Source organism: Dendrobates tinctorius, unplaced genomic scaffold (assembly GCF_039654945.1).
Source record: "Dendrobates tinctorius isolate UK_male_01 unplaced genomic scaffold, ASM3965494v1 ptg000037l, whole genome shotgun sequence".
Lineage (NCBI taxonomy): Eukaryota > Metazoa > Chordata > Amphibia > Anura > Dendrobatidae > Dendrobates > Dendrobates tinctorius.
In genome coordinates this window covers 31,707,579-31,718,877 of record NW_027361705.1, presented here as the reverse complement: position 1 = coordinate 31,718,877, position 11,299 = coordinate 31,707,579, and the positions used below count along the sequence as shown (strand labels likewise).

The 11,299-nt window shown below is 37.9% G+C and overlaps 1 protein-coding gene across 1 annotated transcript in view; it reads right to left on the bottom strand.

Annotated features, from left to right (window-relative positions):
- Positions 1-622: 622 nt before the first annotated feature.
- The window catches only part of IGF2 (insulin like growth factor 2), a 49,001-nt gene continuing 38,324 nt past the window's right edge, over positions 623-11,299 (bottom strand). Inside the window, exons 3-4 of the mRNA XM_073574051.1 lie at positions 5,684-5,850; positions 623-3,203 (exon numbers count right to left, since the gene is read on the bottom strand). Coding sequence (XP_073430152.1) covers positions 2,973-3,203; positions 5,684-5,850 — 398 coding nt within the window. The 3' untranslated portion in view covers positions 623-2,972. The remainder of the gene's footprint in view (positions 3,204-5,683; positions 5,851-11,299) is intronic.

Genomic DNA, 11,299 nt, shown 5'->3' with positions numbered 1-11,299 from the left:
TTAAATCAGATTTTTATTTTGAATGCATACTTCCTGTAAAGACAGGAAGTACAATCCTAAGATAACCCCAGTGGCCAGTGTGGGAATTGCAAGATTACTAATTTTGCTTTTTTTGTATAAAAATTGTGATACCAAATTACTAGCATTAGCAAAATTAAAATAAAAAAATACATGTAACACAAAAATCTGATTTAAGCAAATTGTCATTTTCAGATGACCCATTTTCTTTAGGAACACTTTGATGGCATTCTGTCTTCTGAAATCACTAATTATTATCACCTAGTTGACCTTTTATTAGTAAAGACTATGGTGCAGGTAAACTCCTTAAAACAGATGTACTCACCACACCTTGCCATAAAACTGTGCTCACAATACCATCAAACAAGCTATATTCCATAATGTCTAGAATTCTTAAGGATCAATGCTAAAATGAGTATAAAGTGTGTAGTGCAATCAGCAATGCAGTGCTATGAACTGAGTAAACAGAATTCTTGATTTTTTTTAATTGATAGGCAAGTGCTTAGCGGATAAGTGAATGACGTGAAAAATCCTATAAAAAGAGATAATTCCATTAATTAATTGATCATACCATTTAAAAATTCAAATCGATCCATTGGCAAAGTAGGTGTTGGAGCTTTTATTATAAGATTGAGTAGCTTTCTAGACAACTAATTAAAGGGGTTGTCCAAGATTTGAAAAATGCTCTGTTTTTTGGCCTGAAAACAGACCCGGTAAAGGATATATCTGGCATTGCAGCCCAATTCCAATCCCTTGAATGGCACAAACTGCATTACGAGACAGAGTTTTAGACAACAGTGGAAATGTTCCAGAAAAAAATAGTCTAATTTATCTAATCTATTGCAACTATTTAAAAAAATATATATCTCTTACTTGCATTAAAGGAAATCTGTCACCAGGTTTTTGCTACAGTATAATGCAGAGTAAGAGACCCTGATTCCGGCAATGTGTCACTTACCGAGCTGCTTGCTGTAATTTTTATAAAATCACAGGTTTTTTTTCAAAAGGAAATTATCACTAGAGAACTAGGAAACCTAGGTAGTCCAACCTCACGCCCAGCACTGATTGGCAGCTTTCTTACTGTGAACAGTGTAAAGCTGCCAATCAGTGGTGTGGGCGGGGTTATGCAGAGCTCAGCATTCAGATAACTGGAAGATCTTCAGCAGATAAAACTGTGATTTTATCAAAGTGCAGTAAGTGATACATCACTGGAATTAGGGTTTCTTCCCCCACGTCAAGCAGTAGCCAAAACCTGGTGACAGATTCCCTTTAATTACAGAAATGTGACCACATAATATTTTTTTTTTTACAAGTGAACTGTTTGGTCTGCTCAGTTTTTGATTGAACCTGCATTATTTATCTGTCACATTCTTTCCTGGCTAAATGAGGATTTGGTTGGTTTAATTTAAGAATAACATATTGTAAGGAGGGTGATTTTGTCATACAAAAAAGTCTAAGATATTAAATGCTGCATGTATCCTAACCTAAATTTAAAGTCCATATGGCTATTTTAATAAATGAGGTGGTATCTCCATAAACTGTGTAGAATCAACACACTATACTATGTACTATAGAAAACAGTTCCGCGTGGGTGTGACTAACTGCAAATACAATGACATATTGTAATTCCCTTTTCCTTAGGTCTGGGATAGACCACACAAAATCATTTCACGCTGTCATAATTGTAGATGAATGGCTTCATTTTATAAGTAACACTACACAATTCCGAGGAGGGAAAAATATACTTTTCTTAAAACGAAAAGCATTTTTTTTTTTCAAGTTCAATAACTCATCTATTATGTTAACTCTATGGCAAGGATTCACTCATCTATGAATGTTTTCCATATTTTATGAACCCTAGGCTACATCTGAAATTTCAGTCCAGCTCTTCCCCCTCATTTTAACTTTAGCACCAAAAGGACATGATATTTAAACTACCATACCCCCTTCTTTGTTGCTTTACAAAAAAAAATCCCGTAAAAATAGTGCTCGACTTTTTTTTACCTTTTTGCAAAAAAAAAAGTAATAGAATATATAGATATATTATACATATATAAAATCATTGTAATCTGTGGCATATGTGCAAAGCAGACAGCGCTCCAACTCAAACTATAAAAAAAAAATATATATATAGCCTTCTGCCTACTTCCTCTTCGTTCTTTCTTAGTTTTCAATGATTAAAAGGTGCAAATACATTTAGAATCTTGCGCTCGACCCCTAAATTACCGAAGACTGCAACACACCACCATGTATAATGCTGCAGAGCTTGGTGACACAGGAGCCAAGTAAAAGAAAAAAACCCAAAAAAAACTTGCATGCCCTGGGAATCTCAGGCATAAAAAAAGGTGCAAAAAAAAAAAATTTGGACTTTGACAATAAATGCTACAGAAAAATAAAGAAAACATTAAGTAGCATAGAAACCAGGCATAAGAAATGGAAGACAAAGTTCCCCTTCTGCACTGATTTGGTCCTTTTCACCCTAAGGTAATTATTGGGATGAATTTTTTTTTTTACAATACTTCCATTGGTAGAATATTTTTGTTACTTTCCTTCTTGGCACGTTTAGGACTTGATGTGCCACAACAAAGACAATGTTTTGCATATTTCTGTGCGTGTATAGACAACTGCTTTTGCGTCTTTGCATAAAAGTTCACATATACACACGTAAGGTTCTTGTTTGAAATGCAGTAAAACAAAAAAAAAACATAGAAAAGGACTTAAAAAAAACACAGAAAAATGTCCCACCAAAAACAATGTTGTTCCTGCTTTGGCGTCTCTCATTTTGCTCATTTTTGTCTCTGTCTTCTGTGAGGTGTCACACATGGAGTTTTTAGGCTTCACTTCTGTCGTCGAGCTTGTTCTCCTTCCCTTTCTGAGATATCAGAAGAAAAACAATCAAATTCTAGAAACAGAAAATGAAGGCAGTGGAATGTTCTTTAGTAGTGATTTCCTGCTCAGTCGTGTGATGGATCTGAGCCTTGATGATTGAGATGAGGCTCCTGCTCAGGTAACGTTGTTAGTGGTCGATGTTCTAAAATCTGTTGAGATTCTTCAATTTGCTCCATTAGCAACCGGTATTGGCGAGCACGAACAATGGCAGGAACCCCTCTTCGTAGACGTTGCGTGGATTTTCTTTGCCAAATGTCATATTTAGAGTACTTGTGAGAATGCTTGTGATAGATGTCCTACAAGATATGAGATGCAATTATTATTAAGTAACAAATGCTGTAGACTTACATTTTACAAACACCAAAAAAATAGAAAAAAAAGAAATAAAACACATAATAAATGTGAAAAATGTAAAGGTCTAAAAATGAAATATAGATACTTCAATACAAATTGTATTACTTATTGCTTGAAGTTCTCCTTTTCTTATTTGGCTTGTGGCAAACTTTTCAAAACGGAGTACGTGGTTTATGAAGTCAAAATGATCTTTATTTTGCCTATTGCTGGCCTTTTTTGGTGACTTTTTAGAGCATATTTTCCCAAATGCACAAAAATTGGGCAAAAATATCTGGCGCATGTAAAATCACTCCCGCGAAGGGACTAGAGAACATATGAGGCAAATGTTGCGACTTTTCAAAAAGTTGCAAATGATGACTCAGACAAAAAACATCTGGAAAACCTAAACTTTGCCCAACAAAATTGGACAAAAAAAAAATCTTGCAAATTCAAATACAATAAACTTTTAAAAGGTGCAAACTATAAGAAGAATTAGGTGAAAAACAGGCTAAAAACATCAAAATTTAGAAAAAAAAAGGTGCAGCTAGAATAATGAATCAGACCCCAAATTCCCCAGTCAATTCTTCTCAGTCATTCTAACTCGGGGTTCTAAAATGTGTGACAGTTGGGAACTTTTCATGAATGCTCTAACTCACCAACAGGAGACTGGCACAGCTATGGGAAGTAAAATGGCTCCACAGTATGCAAATCTTTTCATGGCAAAGCTTGAAAGCGACTTTTTGTCCTCATGCCCCATCAGGCCCCTGGCCTACTACCGCTTCATTGATGATATTTTAATCATCTGGACGGAGTCTGAGCAACAGCTAAAGACGTTCCACGAACAGTTTAATCAATTTCATCCCACCAGCAATTTAACACTCAACTACTCCAGTACTGAGATTAATTTTTTGGACACCATCATTAAGCTAAAAAGCAATGAAATAGAGACATCCCTGTATCAGAAGCCAATCGACCGTCCAACATACCTTAAATGGGACAGTTTCCATCCAAAACACATAAAGAACTCTATTATCTATAGCCAAGCCATCAGATACAATCGTATATTTTCCAACCCCATGGATAGAGACAAACACCTTGGTCGCCTCAAAAAGACCTTTTTGAATCAGGGTTACCATCCAAGAACAATTGAAAACCAAATTACAAGAGACACCAGATTGTCAAGGAATCACCTGCTAAATTACAAAGCTAAAGAAGAAAATAACCGAGTGCCTCTAGTAGTCACCTACAATCCAAATCTGGAGGTGCTAAGGGGAGCTGCATGGAAATTACAACCTTTACTACAAAAAGATGCCCGATTAAAATCCATTTTTCCAGACCCCCCACTGCTGTGTTTTAGGCAGCCCCCAAATTTAAGAAGCATCATTGTCAGAAGCTCCCTGTCCTCTCCAACAGCTGCAGGAACCTTTCCTTGCAACCAGAAAATGTAAAACCTGTCCATTTATAACGACCACGGACAAGATAAAGATCCCCAACTCACATCAGGACTACAAGATCCCAGGTACTTTCACCTGCATTACATCTAATGTGGTGTACTTAATTATTTGTACTAAATGTCCAACTGGGGGTCTGTATGTGGGGGAGACAGGGCAAAAGCTTAGAACAAGGATGAATGCTCATCGTCACACAATAAGAGAAAAAAGAATGGATCTACCTGTGGCAAAACATTTCTGTATCCCTGATCACAGCAGCGTGGATATGAAATTACTGGTATTGAAAGGTAACTTCAATTCTCAGAGAAAGAGACGAGTTTGGGAGTACAAATTTATGACGAACTTTGACACTCTCAGTGCTGGAATGAATGTGTCGCATGGATTTATGTCTTTTTACATCAATTAAGGAATTTCCTTTTAAAACCGTGGGGGCTTCACAACACAGAACTAGACCCCAATCAGAGGACCATAAAACATCCGGACTCCTTATCTATGAACTGGTCCAATGTTTATATTAATGATTCTCCCTCTCCCATATTGATAGTTCTGCTTCACGTCACTTGTCTTATCTATTGCATTTTTTCTAGGCTGTATTGTGCATAAATATGTGACTTCAGATTTTGTATTAGTCTAGCCTGATGAAGAGACCTGAGTAGTCTCGAAAGCTTGCAATGTGTTACCATCTTTTCAGTTAGCCATTAAAAGGTATCGACTACTGAGGACTCTCAATCCTGAATATTTTTCTAACTCACCAAAGAACTGTGGTCTCCGTCTAGCTACAGGTCTACAGGATTCCCCTAAATCGAAAATGGTCGGTCCATCCCGGCATCCCTCATCAGACACTCTAAGGGTTAAAAGGCGTTTGGCCAAACTGACTGAACCCTCATCGTAAGCACAATCTCACAGTCAAGTCTCGATTTTACTGTTCACTTTTACTCAGCAGATTCTTGATCAGATTAAGATTACAGAAAACCTAACACCTTCACACTCACCTTGTTCAGGGATGGCATCGCTGTCGCAGGTGCAGTGGACAGATCTCTCTCGTTTTTCACGGGCTTTGCACAGTATGTTTCCAGTAAATCTAGGTCACAACTTCGGAAGCAGCATTCCTCAACAATTCCTCTGTTAGGCCTGCGATTGGAACGGCCGGCATTCTTTTCTAGAAGACCAAAAAAGTGGTTTATTAACATTATGTAAAACTTATCTGACAACAGCACAAATAAAAATAGCAAGCTTATGTTTTAGTCCTATATTAAGCCTTAAAAACAAATGCAATTACTGTTAATAATGACACAACTTTCAGAGTGTGATAATGTATGGGTGCAGTGCACAATATAACTAAGGTTGATCTAGTAGTATCCAGAAGTCAACATTCCCTTGTCTTTAGAACCTTAATAGGGTAGTCTGGTACTTTAATATTGATGGCTTATCCTTAGGATAGGTCATCAATGCTAGATCAGTGTTGGTGAGACACCCAGCCCTTTTGCCTATCAACTGTTCACGGTGCCGGTGGCGGCTGGATCTAATCAGTTACAGAGTTGCACAGCTGCATCAACTGCATAATTGCCTGGAATGAGTACGGCACATCTTTCCTCTTCAAATGAATAGGGGGATCTTAAGTATCGCACTGCAGCCACTATGCAGTTAACGGTGCTGTACTTCCATCCCCCACTGGCACCAGAAACAGTGGACAGATGGCTGACTGACTCCAGTTTTCTGAAGAATATTCAGAATTGAGAGTCTTCAGTGGTTCATGCCGTTTAATGGCTAACTTTCCTGTATCAAACTCCAGTTTTCAGGTCAATCAAGTTTCAGTGACCTGTCAGACGAAGACAGAAGGAAGGCAGTGGGTGAGGAATAGGGTAAAAGTCAGGAGAGATTTAAGTGCATCGCCCGCCCACTGCACTTACAGCTATTAGCATACAATTTCACCTATGGATTTCTTTAAAACAGCAAAACAGACTTCTACAAGCAAGACAAGGATTTAATCAGCATAAAAATGTCTTTATATACCTGCCATTAGTTTGGGGTATAAAACAGGTTCCCATTAAATAGGAGATAAGGTGCAGGACAGAGCAACAGCAACTAAACAATATGTGGGTCTGCTGTGTCCCACCATGTAGATTATTGTTATCTGGCAACCACCAGAGCCGATGACACATGATTGACAGTAGTTTTAGACCCCAACTGATCTGTTATTGAAGACCTGTCCTAATGGTAGGTCATCGTAAGTCCTCTAAAAACACGGCTAATTTGTCAACCCCAGCTCTGCTTGTCATATATGGGCTTTTTAGCAAATCACAAATAAGTAAGACTGTTCATATTTTGGCTATAAGGTTGCACATGACAAGTAGAGCTGGACTTCTCTTTACCATGGACACCTACATAGATCTTCAGTCTCCAATTATTCCATTAAAGCAAGATAAATAATGATGATATATCTGGTCTGTATATTCCATAATGTTTATTGACAAGGAGAAGAGGGTTTTCTTTCAAAGACATGACAATATAGCAAACACACAGGAGGGTTTAAATAGTGAGAGACTACTATAAGTATCATCAGCCGAAAACACTTTTCTGACGCAAAGAAGGAAATTTTGGTAAGTCAGGTAACTCTTCCTTTAATCTATTGCTTGTATAAACAGAACAGTTCTTTAGTTCTGTGGTCTTGACTTCACAGTCTGGACAGCTCTTGGCTCTTGGATCGTATCCACTCCTATAGGGACAAGATTCCTGGAATCGCAGACACCAACAGTTTCTGGTCTCAGGCCAATTTGCCAGAATCCTCTTTCTTTTACTATTGTTTGTGCTAAGACAATATTCGAACAAGACCCAAAAATTGAAATCTCAAAAAAAAATCTGAAAATTTCAATAGCTCTACCACGTACGTTCATAACACTCCAATAAAGCGAACGATCCATGCGTAACCCACTAATCAAACGTTATGCAGATTTAGTTCCTCTGGACAGTTACCGTCGTATTACTAAATGGCCTGAAGATGTCAGATAAATATTCATGTCCCTCAGCTCAAATACCAGCAGAGTAAGCCATGTAAACAAGAGTCTTGGATTTCACTCTTGGATAGGGGGTGTCACGCTAAGCTCGCTCAGCTCTTTTCCATTAATTCTGCTTCGGTATGTTAACCCTTCTATGGTAATTTAACTGCTATACTATTGAGTTTTAGTTGGGTTATCATAAGAAATGATGTATAAAGCAACAATGTGAAAAATACACATGGCACGGAGATGATTCGTTTCATCCTAAACATCACATTAAAGTCGTCTGAAACTGGACAGACCGAGTAGACAAAAATCGAATACATCTACCGATTTCAGAGGTATTGATTGACAATCTAATGTGAAAGGAGACCTCTTGTATTTTCTCTGCTGGCAAATGTCAAGATAAAATAAGATCAGGCATGCTGGATTTCAAATGTGATCTGAAGTGAGCATATCTCTTATGGTCAGCTTCAATGTTGCTGTGATAATCTTACATAAGCAAGCTGTCTTCAGTAGCCAGAACATCCAAAACATCCAGAATAGAGTTGAGCGTAACAGGTCGGCCAGATTCTTAAGTCGCCGACTTATGGCAAAGTCGGGTTTTGCTGACCGAAACCCGACCACAGCGTGAACTCGGCCATGTGGTCGGCAAAACGAGCGGCAAAGTCGGATTTCCCAGAATGTCTGCAGGTGACTTTTTTCAGCCACTGAGCAAGGACGTACACTGTGGGCAACGAGATGACATGTGCAGCGTCCGGGAGAGATTAAGAGAGAGATTTCACACAATTTAAAAAAGCGGTCCGGCATGTAGGTGTGTTTATTGTCCTCCACTCCCTGCTGACTTTGCGTCCCCATTGACTTGCATTGGGTTTTGTGTTTCAGTCGGACCTTCGACTTTTCATGATAGTCGGTCAATTTCGTTTGACTCTACTTTTGAGAAGGTCGGGTTTCATGAAACCCGACTCAGCCCTAAAAAAGGCAAAGTCGCTCATCTCTAATCCAGAGCAATCCAAACTAAATTACCCTTTTCAATCTTTCATGGTGGACGATAAACTAAGACGAGCCATGGAAGGTATCAATTGGGCAGTATTTGCTGTCTCCTCACAATCTCCATTGAGACCTCCAAAGTCTGTAGAAGAAAGTGCACGCTCTATTGGAAAACATTTGCTATAATTGTCAAGTGGAAAAGGGCAATGGAGATTTCTACATGGGAAATGAGACACAAAGGAAGTATGACTAGAATAAACCAATCATAGTGTCTTCACTTGACTTGTACAGGTCATATACAGAATAAACTTAATAAACTAAACAATTTATACAATGGATATCCTGTTTCATAAAAAAAAACTTTACTGTCTACCTTCCAGCACATTATTCATCCTGACATATTTATGAAATGCTAGCCTGAAGAGATACTTGGTATCACATCACTAAGTCATTACTTAATGCACTAAAAGCATATCTGAGGCTATGTTTACTTCACCTAATGAAACCTGATTAACTACATTAAAAATTCAACGGCGACATTGGTGTCCATTGTGCAACGCATCTGGCATTGTGTTGCAAACGGAGCATAACACAAATGTGAACAGAGCCTCGGTGACACAATGTTCAGTCTCCATTGTATGTTTGTTGGGACTGGGAAACTTTCTTTCCCTTCAATACGGAGGCCTGCATACAAAAGTATGCCCAATCAAATACTGCCAGAAATAACAGGAGCTATACCAAGCTCGGACTGGCATAGTGGAGAACAGGGGAATCTCCTGGTGGGCCTCACGCTCCCTTATTGTTTTGCACACTACACATAATACATCAATTACAGATAAAAAAAGCATCTCATCATTCATTTAACTACTACCCAGTATATTATTTGTGCAAATTTGTGAACAAGTGTCAGGTATTACGGTATGTAACTTAATTGTGGACTCCAGAGTCAGTGTCACTGGTAAGCCCTTGGCTCTCCAGTTCAGCTAAGCCATATGACCAAGTTTCAAGAAAATATCTTCTCGAAGAGTGGTGCTCTCAAACAAAAGATTCAGTATCCACAGAATAGATGTTTTTCATAAATGTCCAGGAGGATTCTCAAATAAGTGGTCTTTTCGAGAGGTGTCACTGTATAAATACATCCATTAAGTAGTATTATTTCTACAAAGGCCAGCTTCAGCTTTTCGGAAGATCCTGCTCAGTGATGATGACAACTTGAGCTCAGTTTTACTATGGAAGATATTACAAGAACATAAACATCAACAAAAACCCAAGTGAATCTTTCTTGGATTCTCAAATACTTTGAACGCGGAGAGGATTTGGTTGCTCTTGTGAATTTCTGCCATATTAATTAATGAACATTCATAAACAAACTGTACTTTCCTGTGGAGCACTAAAAGTTATTGGACTCCAAATGTGCTGGCTATATATGTGAGGGCTTGATATGTTGATATACTGAAGTGTTGATTCAGCCTGTACCCTACAGATGTTTTGTGTCATTACACATAGCAGAAAGAATCCATGTTCATGTGGTTCACTGTTTACTTTGCCAAAGTTGCTTAAAAAGATCTCCAACTTCTACATAGTCGGTGGAACTAAAGCTGTTGGGTTTGTACGATCTTGTGATGTGGCCACTTACCAAATCACTATGTTTGATCAAGAGAGTTATTTATACGTGCAGATTTTTATAGCATATTTCATAGTGTTAATTATGTACCTATTTATTTTAAAAATCATTTTTCCCTCTATAATTACAAACTACCAAAGGAAAGGCTGGCATAATATATAATTAACACAAAAAAGTGAATGCATTGTTTTGGAAAAGCTGTCCAACTTGTATTTGCTTGGTCTGTTGCTGTCTTTTCTGGTATAAATAGGATGTAGGACAGTGGGCAGACATTTTTTCCAGAATCTGAAGCAATAAAACAGTTATGCCAGACCAGACATTGGCATGCACAGCATTTTTATGTGAAATTGATTTTTGATGCCCTAAACAAACAAAATACAAAAACTGACTTTTTATGGTCCTTAAATTCTGTACTTTACAAGAAAGCATTTCAAACTCCTCCTAGTCTAAGCATGGGTGAGACTACTGTCCCACAAGGAAAAAGTATTGACTTTTTCTGAGTTGCATTTTTTATTTTATTTTTTTTTCAGTAGGTATTTATAAACAGTTATAGTGTATATATTGAGGGAAGGTAGATGGAGAAAATTTGTAGTTCATTTTAGCTTCCATTCCGGGCTTTGGAAGAAATGTAAAGTCATTTGCAGCAGGAAAAGATTTTATATTCTTGTACAATCCTATGGATTTGAGCTCAAAGTCAAACACTCATCTGGCAGAGCAGCACTGGGAGTAATTATTGTTGGGTATAAAGGATGGTGGGCACTTTGGGTGCTGCGTTGTGGTGCCCTGTGTAACATGTCATGCAAAAATAAGATTTCAAAAACTAATTGTCACATCCAAGCATAAGCACAGTGTGAACAGGTGCTTAACCTAGAGTCACCAACTCATATACATTCAAGCAAAAAAGGAAGCACACTGTAGCGCCATAACATGCAAATATGAAAAATGAATTGCATTACTGCATTAGAAATATGAAAAATTGAGAAAGTTTAGCACATAAA